Consider the following 16,026-nt stretch of genomic DNA (forward strand, 5'->3'; position numbering starts at 1 on the left):
GACTGATTGTGCTATACCAGCCTAAAATGACAATGCAGAAAAAGAACAGAATAGGAGTGTGATCATAAATTCCTCAAAAGATGTAAGGACTATAGACTCCTAGACTATAGAAAGACTATAGAAAGATACATGCTAAATTATTAACTAAAATAGTAAGTTCTAATAGTAGGAAAGGCTGCTAAATGCACTTTCATGTCTAACTCACTGTCTTTGCACAGTTTGGTTCTTTCATGAAGAGAAGTGTTTTGCTTTTAAATTGACAGGCAGGCATTTACATTAATTGTTTGAAATCGCTCTCACAAATTTATGTTTGGAAAGCATATTAAAACATTTAATGATCCTGACAACTAAATGTATCTAACATTATAATGGCAAGTATGAAAGAACTATTTAAACCCATTAGTGAAACATATAGCACACCAGCACTGAAATATTTCCCATTGTCATTTCCTCTCACTTAAGTCTGAAAAGTCCTTCTTTAGCTTTTTTTTCTAGAAAGCTTTAGATTGAATTTATGTAGACTAACATACAGGACATATAATGTAGTTAACAAGAATAGAGGTTATAAAACCTTAAAAACAACATTGTTATGTTTGGAAGTTTACTATGACACTTACACTGAATAATTATAATAATTGTTTATATAACGCTTTTATGGACACTCCACTCAAAGCACTTTACAGATAATGCGGGCTCCCCTCCACCACCACAGCCATAGTGCACCAGAACACTCATCAAACATCAGCTATCAGTGGGGAGGAGAACAGAGTAATGAAGTCAATTCATAGATGGGGATTACTAGGAAGCCATGATTGGTAAGGGCTAAAAGGAAATTTGTCCAGGACAACAGGGTTAAACCCCTACTCTCTGGGATTTTAAATGACCACAGAGAATCAGGACCTCATTTTTACATCTCATCTGAAAGACAGTGCCTTTTTTATAGTATAGTGTCCTTGTCACTATACTGGGGCATTAGGACCCACAAAGCCAACAGGGTGAGCACCCCCTGCTGGCCCCACTAACACCTCTTCTAACAGCAACCTTAGTTTTTCCCTAGAGGTCTCCCATGCAGGTACTGTCCAGGCTCACACCTGCTTAGCAGCATTGTTTTGCCCACTGTGTGTTGTAGGGGGATATGGCTGCTGGCTATGTAGACCATTGTGGTCAAAACGAATGTCACACGATAACTAACCTTTTATTTTGGCATGATTAAAAATTAATAAAATGCTATGATATGCTCTTTAACTGTGCTTGAAGTACCTTGTATGGCTAAAAGAAGAACTATACCTGAATTTACACTCAGACAGACACACAATCAGTCTTTTTCAGCTACGATGCAGGCTGCAGTCAGCTCAGAAGCTCAGAGAGCCATCAGGATCACTAATCAAGTTTAGACAAATCTAGTTTGACAGAGACAAAGGTTCCAAATGTTAACTATACAGTAAGTCTAGCACTCTGGCACTGAACCCATTGTCCCTTCTGGCAGTACATTGGCACATCAGACAGGCAGATGGAATCATCACAGGCCTCTAGGGGAGCTGTTACTCTCCAGAGACCACTAAATATTACTGTACTGTTTCCTTCATTTTAATGACACTTAGAGTTATCAGAGATCTTTACCTTTTTTACTCTTTTTTAAATTAGTCCTGAATACCTTCCTAGGCTTTAGCTCTATACTTCAGTAAAATGCCAGCAACTACAGATCTGTATCCTAGATGTCATGACCAGAGTGAAACAGAGCTGTCTTTACACTGTAATAATTTAAAGCAATTATAAAATGCACTCATTTTAAAAAAGTAAAAAAATACTTAATTTAATAATTCCTAGAAAGATCAGTGATGAAGAACAATGAAAATGTTAATTTCTTCTTTATGAAGTTCACTGCTCACAATATCCGTACCTTTACTATATGGATATTTGCAGAGCTCATCATTTGAAGTTGGAATTGAGCAAATCATATCATGTATCTTCATTAAGACGGGGTGAAATGTTTCAGTATAGAACCTGATAGTGATCTGGTACATAACGAATATGAAAAAGGTAGAAGGAAATTGTCTTATTATTTATACATTATACAGTATATTGTTTTTAAGACATCTATAAAAAGAAACTCTTAGATCAGTTTAATAACTTACAAAGGCTTTTACATTGTTCTTCTCCCCATCCTCTGACCTTGCTGTGGTGGGGAAGCATCTATGCCTTTAAGACCGTGATTACTATACCAGTGGGAGCCCTGACTCCTGGTAGGCTGAACTGGATTGGTTTCATGCAAGGGGCCAGACAAAAACCAGCATGTTGATCCTCTAGGCTAGGGGTTGGGCATAGCACTAACAACACTATCACATTAAAAAATCAAAAATCTGTTACAGAAACTACAGTGAGCAATATTAAATTACACATGGCCCTTAATAGACTTCACCCACTCGAGTCATTTGAGTGGCAGGATGACCACCCCTGACGAAAACCAGCTAGAAGTCAGGAGTGTGATAAACTGGGATCAGCCTTGGGGGATGGAAGGTCTGTACCATGTATGAGACTTCAAAAACAGCCTGTGGGAAATGAAGAGATACAGTCTCGACATCCTGAGAACAAGTGAATGTCGCTGCATCTGGATGTCAGATGTGGAATGATGGGCCACATTACTTACTTTACCTACAGTACATTTCTTTTCTCAGGCCATATTAAACCACAGAGAGATATAGTCATCATACTTTCCTGAGAGAAAGCCAGATCCTTAATAGAGAGAGACCTATTGAGTGATTTTAGGTGGATAAGAGCATGCCTCAATTCAAATTTCTGGAAGCTCACTATCCTGCAGTGCTATGGACCAACTAATGAAACTGATGAAGAAGACAGACAGTAGGCATGAACAACTTCAAATTGCTGTTTTCAAAGTACCAAAGCATGTCATACTCCTGATAATCAGTGATATTAATGTCAAAGTGGGATCTGTTAAGACAAACTATGAGAGAGCAATGAGCACCCATGGATGTGGTGAAAGAAACAATTGAGATTGCCTTATTTACTTTTATATGAACAACCACTTTATCATAGGCAGTACCATCTTCCCAAAACGTAACATTTATATACTCAAATGGAAGTCACCTGGTGGTAAAACAACCAATCAAATAGACAACATCATCATTAGTGGCAAGTGGCAGAGGTCACTACATGAAGTTAGTGCCTACCATGTTGCAGATGCTTACAGCAATCATTATCTAATTGTTACTACCATGAGACTCAAACTCAAGAAGGTGATAACACAAGACCAGCACCAAAAGTGGCTAGACATCATGAAAGTCAAGTGCCCCAAGAAGAACTTACACATACTGAACAGTCTGCTAAAAACAGATGATGTCCTTGATATTGACACCAAATCCTCCTGAAGCTCTGAAGTTAAAATTGCCATTTAAACTGTCAAGAGTACAAAGCATGTGCTGTTGACTCAATTCATGCTGAGATGCTGAAGGCAGACGTCCCAATGGCCTCCAAAATGCTAACTGACCTTTTCCAAGACATTTGATCCACTGACACTTATTTCTGAAGAATAGAAGGGTGACCTCAGGAACAGTGATAACTGGCAAGAAATCAACCTGCTATTACAAATAAGGTTTACTGTAGAGTCCTGCTCCTCAGAATAGAGGCAGCTATTGACCGAAGCAGGAGCAAGCAGGTTTCAAGAAAGGGAGAGAACTGTATGAATCAGGTCTTTGCTCTGTGAAATGTAATCATTTAATCATTTAATCGTTTAAAATGAAACACAGCTTTGTTAATCAATTTTTGTGGATTTCAGGAAGGCATTTAATAATGATCATCAAAACACCCTCTGGAAGATACTGTGATTCTATAGAATCCCATAAAAAGACTGTCACTATCATAAGAAAATTCTATGAACAATTCGATCATGGATAACACCCTCTCTGGGTGGTTCCCTCTGAAATCTGGATTGAGACAAGGTTGTATTTTCTCGCCTATCCCCTTCATTTACACTATAGGCTGTATCATGACTAACACATTAGACAAACCCAAAGGTTTCCAGTGGACCCTGTTCAAACAGCTGGAACAGCTTCATTGTTGAAGCTTTCGACAATGAATGTCTTAAGAACATTTGCTGCATCTTCTGGCCAAATAAAATATCCAACTACTGTACCAACTACTGTATACAAAAGGACTGGAATCTGGAATATAATTACAGAAATCACATATTGAAGACTGCAATGGGTAGGTCATGTACTTAGAATGGATAGTGATCACATCCCAAAAACTGTCATAGGACACCTGCAGGAAAAAGAAAACCAGGAAGGCCAAAAACTAGTTAGACAGAACCAATGGTGGAGGAGCTAGCCAAGATAAATGTCTCTTGGAGAAATGTACAACAAGCCATCAAGAATAGGAAATATTGACCTGTAGGAAAGGAAACACTGGAGCCTTATATCCCACCTGGAAGTAGAGGACTAAGTAAATAATACCCTACTAAATTCATTATTGTTTCATAGTATTTTATATTTTTCTGTTCCTTATCTATGAGCTCTGTATATTTTTTTTCATGAAGTGACAGGTCATGAAAAAGGAATGATTTTAATAGACCTTATGTAAACAATTTATGATGGTGGCAATCCAAATGTAAATTCTATATACAGTATGTGTTGTTTGGAATTATATTGAACAGTGGCCTTTGATGTGACAGTAGCTCCTTCACACAGTGAGCATAGGTGAAGAAATAATCATTAGAATGTAATTTAGGTTCTATGTATGTCAGCAAGAGGACAGTTTTGTTTTCATTCATTTAGCAGTAGATTAATTTAAAAAAAAGTTTCCCAAGAGGCTAACATACAAGAAAAGGGACTTTTCCCCATATTCTCACATTTCTGGACCAGTACTTCATAATCTAACACAAACATAATATTATTTCCTAGTGGATTTTCAAATATGCAAAGATAAATCTAGTAGGCCTTAGAATGAAAAAAATGCTTGACACCTTCTTCCATCAATTTTCCATTTTCTGCTACTAGAATCCATAAACAGCAAAAGGATTTGGAAATGTTTTGATCAGACAGTACTAAGTGGAAGGACAAACTGAGAGATAACTCTGCCAGTACTATGCTGAAATGTGGAGGAAGTGGCAATGAACAGCAGGCAGAGAGGCGGTTTGTTTGAATAACTAATAACCTTGGAATGACACCCCTGCAAACTTGCATATGGAAACTATGATCATGATAAAAAGCACAATCAAATTGTCAAACAACAGCCTTGTGTATCCTGCTTCCATCCAGTCAGGGATCTTTAATCTTGAGAATCTTTTTCCTGTACTTTATATTGACTGGCCCATATAAATCTGTTTAAACATCAAGAGATTTTCTATAAATTCCTTCCTCTATTTAGAAATCAACACTTACCATATCCGTGTCTGAGACTGGTCCAAAACTTGTTACATAGATGTTAGTTTTGACTTCAGTTACACTTTCTGGAAAAGACAAGAAGAATGTAAATTTATCTACATTTTTATTTTAAAACTGACAATCCAATAGAACAACAATTTGGCCACAGAACACAATGCCTGAAGATAAAGTTCAGCAGAATTGAGAATTATATTGTAAAAGTAAAATTTTTAATAAAATTGTCACGACTATAGTCCCCCCTCCTTAAGGGTGCTCCAGCCCTTTCACTAAAGACTTCATTCTCTGCACCTGTTTCCCATTCCCTGCCCACCTTAAAAGCCAGGCGCTGACGCTCTTCTGGGCTGTGCATCTGATTTCCATATCGTGCGAGTCCGGGACCAGGAAGCGCCTGGTCCCGTTAAGGTTTTAACCCCTGTTCCTTGTCCCTGTCCGCCGGTTCCGACCCGGTCTTTGTGGTTTTTAATTCTTGTTCTGATGGATCTCCTGGTTTTGGACTTACTCGTGTGTTTTGGATTTTCCCTAAGGATTACTCTTGGATTGTTCGCCTCGGCCACACCTCCCCCGTGCACCAGCGCACCTTGGACACGCCCCCCTGTCTTCAGCCCCGTTTTCCTGCATGACGTTTCCCCAGTGTTCCCCCACTTCGTCGGATTGTGTCGTCCGCATAGGGTCCGGAAAGAACTGTTCGTTACAGAATGCAGAGCCTACACCTGGACCCCGCGGACGTCACCCTGGCAGCCTGGATTCCATCGTTTGTTTGTTTTTTCTCCCTTTTTTTTTTCTTAGGGCTTCGGAGCCGCCCTGAAAAGGAGGGGCGTACTGTCACGACTATAGTCCCCCCTCCTTAAGGGTGCTCCAGCCCTTTCACTAAAGACTTCATTCTCTGCACCTGTTTCCCATTCCCTGCCCACCTTAAAAGCCAGGCGCTGACGCTCTTCCGGGCTCTGCATCTGATTTCCATATCGTGCGAGTCCGGGACCAGGAAGCGCCTGGTCCCGTTAAGGTTTTAACCCCTGTTCCTTGTCCCTGTCCGCCGGTTCCGATCCGGTCTTCGTGGTTTTTAATTCTTGTTCTGATGGATCTCCTGGTTTTGGACTTACTCGTGTGTTTTGGATTTTCCCTAAGGATTACTCTTGGATTGTTCGCCTCGGCCACACCTCCCCCGTGCACCAGCGCACCTTGGACACGCCCCCCCGTCTTCAGCCCCGTTTTCCTGCATGACGTTTCCCCAGTGTTCCCCCACTTCGTCGGATTGTGTCGTCCGCATAGGGTCCGGAAAGAACTGTTCGTTACAGAATGCAGAGCCTACACCTGGACCCCGCGGACGGCACCCTGGCAGCCTGGATTCCATCGTTTGTTTGTTTTTTCTCCCTTTTTTTTTTCTTAGGGCTTCGGAGCCGCCCTGAAAAGGAGGGGCGTACTGTCACGACTATAGTCCCCCCTCCTTAAGGGTGCTCCAGCCCTTTCACTAAAGACTTCATTCTCTGCACCTGTTTCCCATTCCCTGCCCACCTTAAAAGCCAGGCGCTGACGCTCTTCCGGGCTCTGCATCTGATTTCCATATCGTGCGAGTCCGGGACCAGGAAGCGCCTGGTCCCGTTAAGGTTTTAACCCCTGTTCCTTGTCCCTGTCCGCCGGTTCCGACCCGGTCTTCGTGGTTTTTAATTCTTGTTCTGATGGATCTCCTGGTTTTGGACTTACTCGTGTGTTTTGGATTTTCCCTAAGGATTACTCTTGGATTGTTCGCCTCGGCCACACCTCCCCCGTGCACCAGCGCACCTTGGACACGCCCCCCCGTCTTCAGCCCCGTTTTCCTGCATGACGTTTCCCCAGTGTTCCCCCACTTCGTCGGATTGTGTCGTCCGCATAGGGTCCGGAAAGAACTGTTCGTTACAAAAATGCTACATCAAAACTTATTTTCCAGTTTCCCTTACAAAAACAATAAGGTCTAAATAGAAATGTTCCAAATACAGAAATGTACAGGTTCCTATAGAAAATAGGAACAGTTCTATAGAGACCTGTGAGTCATCTGTTTTTGTAAGGTTATTTCCAGTGAATATTTGGCATTGTAAGAACTTAACAAAGCTATCCACACAAAAACTAATTATTTGCCAAACATAGTAAGATCAAAACTATTTAAAAGACTAGGTACAGAGCAGAATACTATATGTTGAAAATTTGTTTCAGAAATATGAGAGCACTTATGTAAAAACACATATTCTCCAATGGCTTTCGACAAGATATTTGGACACTGATACAAATTTCTACAGTGCTGGTTGATCATTTCTAGGCTTGTTCTAATGTTACAAAAGGTTTCAGAGATAAAATGACATCACACTTTAATTAACACTGGTTTCTTTTTTGACTGACACAATTGTCAAAAACATAATATTATCAAAAGCAAGTATTTGTATTCTGCTCCCAGGCAATATAACCCCCCACACAATTCTTTGTTATCATGAAACTGGTTCAAAAATGGGGGCCTTTAGAGATAAAATCTATTCCTTGGCCATAAACAGGCACTAGATTGCAAATTGCTGAACCCAAAGACAAGGGATTGTATCCACAATTATGCTTTTTATCAACATTGAAGAATTAACTCATGAGACTAACCTTCATATTGTTGAACACTAACAACACAGCCTGTAACTAGTTTTTAGAGACTACGCAATACTACCGTTCAGAGTCCTTCAGTATGCAGAGAACTTCAGGTTCCCCCTTCATAGATTAAAGATAGTAACCAAACCAAACTCTCTGACTCTAAAAGGGCTTTTAATTTCACCATGGACATTTCATTTTTATATGAATTATTCCCCATGGTGGCAGCTTCACAGATTTCAAACATACATTCATTAAAAACCTACTGCTGGACCTCCTAAAGCCATCTTTATCTGAGTGGCTAAACTGGTTTTCACTTTGAATGAATTTTCTTCCAATAATCTTTTCTACCATAAGGTCAGCAGTCACCATGGGTGGTAGGATAGAATGGATGGATGGATAGGATGGAGAAGTGCTTCTTCTCCATTTATGGCTTGGTTATTGCAAAGTGAGTGCACTGCACCAAGTTATATTCATGTCTCAAATTCTTTTTAAATGTCTTCCATCAGTCTTTCTTTTCTAGACATAAGCCTCTTTATTAGCTAACCAGGATTGACAACTGCTGTGTATTGCAAATTCACTGATTCCCAGTTTTCTTCTTTAGAGCTGCTTCTATCACAAACCTGTCAAAACTTTACTTCCTCAAATTTCTTCATTTATGCAGTGACAAAACTTAATTCCAAAACCAAGCCCTTAAATTGCAATTTTACTCTTATTTGCATTAATATCCTTCATACAGCATTGACAGGGTTCATATACGAGAAACATCAACTCCACATGGAATTTCCAGAACGGCTGAACAAGCCTACTCCCACGTTCCATTTTAAAGATGTTCTTCTGTTCTACTCTAACACCCTTTCTATTACTAAAGTCATCAAACAAAAGCTCTCAATTTTACAGTATAACCGTTCAACGGAAACCTTAATTCCCTACACACCACGGACCATCTAATTTGCACCGGTCCACAACGCCATTAACTGTTCACAGCTGCCAAGCACTTTTTCTTGCAACAGAAGCCAGTGTTCTGTTCACATCACCTTCAAATAAATATCATACAGCCCACGTATATACATGGCCCTTCTATCAATTTCAAGATCAGATTATTGTTTTACTTGTAGAAAATGCCCTGTCATTTACTGTACACTAGTGAAACAGGACTAGCAGGACATCTCAAGGAGCCAAGAGCTTAAAAAATCTCTCCATGTTAATTGTTGATCTCTTAAGCCACCTTTTTCAACTACTTCTTCACATTCTCGCTTTCACTTTCTTTTGTCCACCTTTTCTCATTCCCCCATTCTGCTCGATAACTGAAACATTTTTCTTCTATCTTTTTTATAAAATGGAATTAAGCAGTATTTTTCTTTTTAGGTCACACTACAACCTGAAAAGCCGCCTACTCTGAACACTTTTTACTTTTTTGACCAATTCCACAGAATTCATTTAACAGTGTGAGTGGGGGGAAAAACGTCCATTAGATATATTCTAGATATAGCTGAGTTTTCAGGACTAACTCCCAAAATTACAATAGCCATTGTTCTTTAATGTAATAATCATTAACACACTTCAATAATACACAAATACGTGATTCAGATTACAATGCACTACTAATTGAAAGGGCCAGGAAAATTAACTTGGAAATTCTCTTGACAACATTTTATGTCCGACAAAGAACATAACCCTGCCCTGAGGTGTTAAGCTGTAGTCCTTTTCCTGTTTTATAGGCTCAACTGTCTGTGCTTATCATGTCCTGGAGGCATTTCTTTATCTTGAAGCTGACAAGCAGCAAAGCTTTCCACAAAGGTTAAAGACAGCTCATACATCTCCCAAGCACTGGTATCACTGCTCACCAGTTTTGCATTCCCTTAATAGGAACCTTGTAATCATAGTTTTACAGTGGACGTCAATAATATGTTACAATTTAAATACTCTATAGCAGAAATGTCTTAATGTTTTGGTAAAACAACAGGAAATTGCTTATAAATATGACAAAGAGAACTGTATAAAGAATACGGTGTTATATCCTTTGAGAAAATGAGACTACGTTAGGAAATGGAATCATATTTTAAGAATAAAAGAAAAAAGAAACATTTGTAGAAAAATAAGTTAAATAAAAATAATGTATTTTACTCATTGGATAAACGTGTTGTGCAGTCATCATGCACTGTGCATTTAGGGTAAAATTCCTTACAAGACTAGGCTTTGATTATACAGGTTTCTTATAAATGATTTTTCAAAGCAGTGGGTCATTTATCAATGAAACACACAATAGGTCCTGTACAGTTGAGTTTATATTTTAAAATAAGATGCTGTAGGATATGACTTGGATAAATCTAAAATGTACTGTCAAGAACGCTTGATTGAAATGGTTGCAAAGAAAAGTGGATTTGGCATTTTGGTTTAAAATGCCTTTGCTGAACCCCTGAGATTGACATTAGCTCCTGGGTATGAACCACACTGTAAAACTGCTGAACATCATTAGAAACAAGCATAGATCTCACTAACCTCCCAGGCCAGGGCGCAGTCTGTTGTCATACCCATCAAGAAGCCTGTCGAGAATTCTTGTAAAAATTGTGATGTTATCTTTACTGTCATCTGGAAGCAAATCATCATATCTCAGTAATCTGTGGAGAAAAAATACGAATTCCTTCATTTATCACAGTCCATTAAGTTGTTATAAATTCGGGCTCACATATAAGCATATCACTCCTCTGCGTACTTGACAGAGAAGTGGTCTAAATGAATTCTGATATATAGTTAATCTGGTGCAATACTGCTTTTAAGTGGCGAAGAAGAAGTGAAAGAAAGAGTGAAGGAGTCAATCTTCAAAAACAAAACAAGCAGATTCTATTGTTTACAGATTGTTACAAACAATATGTTAACATATATACTGTAACAGAGGATAATAGTTTCACTTATTTTCAATTTGGTTGTACAGTCATGGGATCTATATGAATGTAGACACAAGCACATATGAGTTGAATTTCGAATACAACATGGCAATAAAGCATGCTGTGAAACAAGGTAAATGATTTAACTGAAGTCTGACATTATTAGAAAATCCCATAACACCACTGAATTGTACAAGTAGTAAATGTCTAAAATATGATTTCAACTCTCATTTTCCAAATTTTATTAAATGCCCAGGACAATAGTGGTTGATGGTACCAGGTGGATGAATACAATGATTGAACTTCTAAATAAACTGTATATGTACAGTATGCTAAATTAAACTTCTAAATAAATCTAGACATCTCAAAGCACTTTATATCAATGCACACCAATCATAAAAATAACTACATATAGTTTGCACTAATGCATATCATTTGAAAAAATGAAAACTGTTGAAAGGATAAGGTAGTAAACAAATTTCAATTTTTTAGGTTAGGATAATTAAAAAAAAACAGATTCCATGACATGTATTGAAGCTTGGGTCAAAGCCCTTCCCCTTCAAGAAGAACTACAGCCACTTCAATTTCATCCAATTTGTAGGACCTCTGTTCAACATCGCCACTAAAAAATAAGGTGAAATGTTACAGTTAATGCTTGATGAAAGTGTTGCACTTGTATGTGTTTTCATTTAACTGCTCTTGGAGCATAGCCAGCAAATTGTTCTAAAAACAACCTTTGTGCATTTTTGAAGTATTTTATGGAGGTTAGATGATGCCAAGAGTGTACTGTAAAATTAATGGCATCAAATTTACAAACACACTGAGTTAATCTTTAGAACAGTAGGTTGTAGTGGGGAGCTGTCTTACCACTCTAGATCAAAAGCCATCATTCTAGTGGTATCTAATTTAATTCCAGGAGCTTTAAAGTACCGCTTACATGCCCTGTATGTGCAATTGGCACCTTCTGTTTTGTGCATTTAAGAGGAGTATCATCTGCCTTGGGGGAAGACTTGGCGCTGATTGACTGATAACAAGAAATATCCATTTCAATGTTCAAGTGTCTAGATGTGTTCAACGTTCCCCTGCTACCTTATTTCAGCGAACAGACTCTTTGTGTTAAAGGGTTAGGATTTTTTGAGGGAAGAGCAACTGTGATGTTAGATATTGAAAAATGATAAGCATTAGTATTTCATGTCTGCTCTGTTCATTTCTTTTACATTCTGTGAACAAATACAGACATGATACTTTTGGTAGAATACATTTCCAGTATTTAATGCTTTGGAAATTACAATTGCTTCACATTCTGAAGATTTTATCACTAACTGATGTTTCCAACTTTTATATATTTCAGTTCTGTAACGGAGAACGGAGTTTGTGAACCTTTTAAGTCCAGAAAATTCCTCCAAATCTGCGTAATTTTCCAATTGTTTTTATATCTTGAACATTAATGTGCCATTAAACAATTGATAGATGCAAAATATTTGCTTGTTTGCAAAATATGGACAAACTGGGAGTGGCACAATGGCACAACAGTTAGCATTGCTGCCTCACAGTGCTGGAGCCCTGGGTTCAATTCCAGGGGTGCTATAGTATATGAGTGGAGTTTGGATATTCTCCCTTTGTCTACATGGGATTCCTCTCACAGTCCAAAAACATACTAGTAGGTTAATTCACTTTGAAAAAACTGGCCCTGCTGTGAGTGTGTGTCTCTTGTCATGGACTGGTGTATCCTGCGTTGTGCCCCTTGCTTGCTGGGGTAGACTCCAGCTCGCCCATGACCCTGGATGGATAAACTGGAGCTCTGACAATGCTGGAAACCACCAAGAGGCTAATTAATTTTAAACACCACTTTCATAGTTGAAGTTTTGTTAGTAATGCCCCAATGGGATGTCTTAGCAATAAAATAACTCTTTGGGATCCCAGGAATTGGGCTCATCTTTGTCTCAGGAAAGGCTTTATACAATATCTAAACTTTGAATATAAAGCCACCCCCCACTGCCCTCACCAGCAAGAGAAGCATGTTTAATCCAAAGGAGAATCAGTGAGCTCTTTTGATCTCAACATGGTGTCTGGATCCTCCTTTTGCTCAATGCAGTCACTCAGTAGACGTCACATTGCTACTCTTTTATTCTGAATCTCTAAACGAATAAACGAATACTGATCAACAGTGCCTCATCTAAGCTGGATATTTTCTCAGAAATAAAAGGTGCATTTTCAATGTGTGTGTGGCATACTTCAGAACCCATGTGAGTTGCAGATGTCTAAACTGATGGAATGAACATTTGACCATGTGCTAGAACCAAACTTGCACTCCAGCACTAGCAGAGCTTCTACAATAATTGTCACATGTGACATTTGCCAAAGTCATTTCCAAATGCCTTCATGCTGGGTGGCATAATGAATGACAAGGAAGCTTTAGTTGTAATGAACCCTACAACAGTACATACCAGTAAGGAGAAGAAAAGTTCAATTCAGTACAGTTGACTGTCTTACATCCATTGTTTTCAAATACCAACCCACACCCTAAAGGATAATGTCTCAACTCCAAAACAAACAGAATTTATCTCTTTTAGCCATTCTGTAACAGAAAATGCAATAAATTAAGAAGTAATATACTGTAGCAATTCTGAAAGTGATCGGTCAGTCCCGAAGTTGACTGGGAGCAACTTAATTATGTTTATCTGATTGATGACTGAAGTGGCAACAAAAAAAACTCATTAGGGCTTCTTTAAGAATTTGGTTTTTAAATATAAGTCATGTAACAGTCATGTGACATCGCTACACATTTTTATGAATTGATCTTTTTTGTTTCCTTTTCTTTTATCTAACTATACCCTGGTCATGCTATGTAAATTTAAGGTGTTAAATAAAATGCCCTGCACTAATACAGAAGAGTGTGCTTATATTGTCTATTGATTTTTTTTATAGGTGTATTCACTGTGCTGTATTTTTCTGGAACAAAAATACAATTATTCTGGGAAGAAGCTGGAAATTGACAGTTTGAAAAAAAAAGAATTGCAAAACAGTTGTATTTCCTGACAATATATCAGCATTCAAAAACATGATCCCCAACTGTATAGTGATTTTATGGACAAAATAACCTTTGCTTTCATGGTACAAGGATATTTTTTCAGCACACTGAAAAATGGCAAAATGCTGGATGCATTCATAAACTAAGATCAATGCAGTGTGCAACAGGTAAATCCACTTTATTCACAATTTCGATTTCCAATACTCCAACAGTTTATCATGTGTTCATGACTGAAGTTTATTTACAAAGAACATTTGCTATTCCATACCACGCTTAGGCCCTCTCATTTTTGTTGTACTGCTTTTGCCCATTTTACTATTACAAAACCACTTCATCTTCTATTTTAAAACTGCTTATGTTTTCAATTGTTATAAGAAAATTATTTCTGTTCAATGCAGTGTCGAAGTATTTAACATCTATACAATATGAAGATAGGTATTTTATGCTGTCTTCTTTTATGATGAGTGCAATTTGTCTTCTGATTTTTATGTAATTAGAGTGGTTTCTTGTTTCTGTTATAGGTATCAAAGTTGCATCTTCTATTTTCTCTTCCAGCTGACAGGTTAGAGATAACAGAGAGTGAAGAGGGAAGAGGCAGAAGAATTGGTGTTAATGACAGTTTGATTGACTGAGTTGGAGAATTTAGTGTCTCTTTAGTAGTGACATTGTTCTGTGTTATTTTCTATCAGCTTCAAACTAATGGATCCTTGTTGGAAACTCACCAGAAGAGATTCATATTGAAACTCTAAGAGAGATTTACTAAGCAAATGCATACAGTTATATTTGAAGGTCTAATTTCTGCTTCTTCAATAGGTTTTGATAAGTCAAAAATCAACACAAGTTGTTTTGTACCCTTGTACCCTTGTGAGAAAATATTGTTTTGTCTAGTTGAATGTCTTGATATAGCTGGTTGAATTGCTACACTACTAACTGTTTCAACCAAGGTTCAAAACTGATTATTACAGTGCATTTACTTACAATTACCTAATAATATTGTGAATTTTCTATTTCATTTATAAGAATAATGTCAGTGCATAAAGCGCACAATTTTAAGTAACAGACAGTAGTATTTCCGTATTGGAAAATTAAATAATTATGCATTATTCCTCCTGATCAGTTCTCTGAGTAGAGATAAAAATATATTAGGTTTACTGTAGATGTGTGTATTAATGCTGCAGTGACAATTAATATCCCTCAGACTTCAGTAGTGGTCAGTTAGAAAACCTTATTGCAAGCTCTTAAAATGAATCATTTAGGATTTCTAATAGATATGATAACAATCTTAGAAGTTAATGTTAATTAATGTGTGCATTTTTTGTTACAATGAGATTACAACTGTATTCTTGTTTAAATTATGCGTACCAAATAAAATAGAAATATGTTGCCGATTGTCCCCGGCGAGGTGGATCCAGTATTATAGATAGATAACAATTTATTGATCCCAAAGGGAAATTGATGACTATGTAATGACTATCAGGGACTTGCCAATGTTACGTAAAGAGATTACTTTGTAAATAGTAATTGCCAATTGTACAATTGGAACTGTTTTGACTGTGCACATACTGTAGGTTATAATTAGAAGGGAATGTGCCTAGTGTAACTGTTCGTACTGTAGATTAGCTATAGTGGTGTTAGTGGGCCAGTAGAGGGGCTCACCCTGCAGCCTGTGTGGTTCCAATGTCCCAGTATAGTGACTGGGACACTATACTGTAAAAAGCAGCCATCCTTCAGATGAGATGAAAAACTGAGATCCTGACTCTCTGGACCTTAAAATCCTAGGGTGTTTCTCTAAAAGGGTAATAATAATCTTCATAATGATCTTCATCTATGAATTGGCTTCATCACCCTGTTCTCCTTTCCACTGATAGCTAATGTGTGGTGAGTGTTCTCTGTTGATGATGCTGTCACATCATCTACTTGGATGCTGCACATTAAAGCACTACTGTATATAAATGTAAGGAATTATTATTAAGTTTTTTATTCTAAGATCCATTGTTCAAATATCTTTAATGAGTTCAAATTTTCCACTGAGAAAAGTGAGTTATTATTATTGTTGTTGTTGTAGTTACAGGTATGTGTCAAGTAAAGTGATAAAATGTTAGTCTAAAAT

The 16,026-nt window shown here is 37.9% G+C and overlaps 1 protein-coding gene across 1 annotated transcript in view; it reads right to left on the bottom strand.

Moving 5' to 3' along the window:
* gabra3 (gamma-aminobutyric acid type A receptor subunit alpha3) overlaps positions 1 to 16,026 on the bottom strand; it is a 142,903-nt gene that overhangs the window by 83,930 nt on the left and 42,947 nt on the right. The window contains exons 3-4 of the mRNA XM_088648976.1: positions 10,500 to 10,618; positions 5,397 to 5,464 (exon numbers count right to left, since the gene is read on the bottom strand). Of these exons, the coding sequence (XP_088505102.1) occupies positions 5,397 to 5,464; positions 10,500 to 10,618 (187 nt within the window). The remainder of the gene's footprint in view (positions 1 to 5,396; positions 5,465 to 10,499; positions 10,619 to 16,026) is intronic.

Source organism: Lepisosteus platostomus, chromosome 10 (assembly GCF_059453375.1).
Source record: "Lepisosteus platostomus isolate fLepPlt1 chromosome 10, fLepPlt1.hap1, whole genome shotgun sequence".
Classification (NCBI taxonomy): Eukaryota; Metazoa; Chordata; class Actinopteri; order Semionotiformes; family Lepisosteidae; genus Lepisosteus; species Lepisosteus platostomus.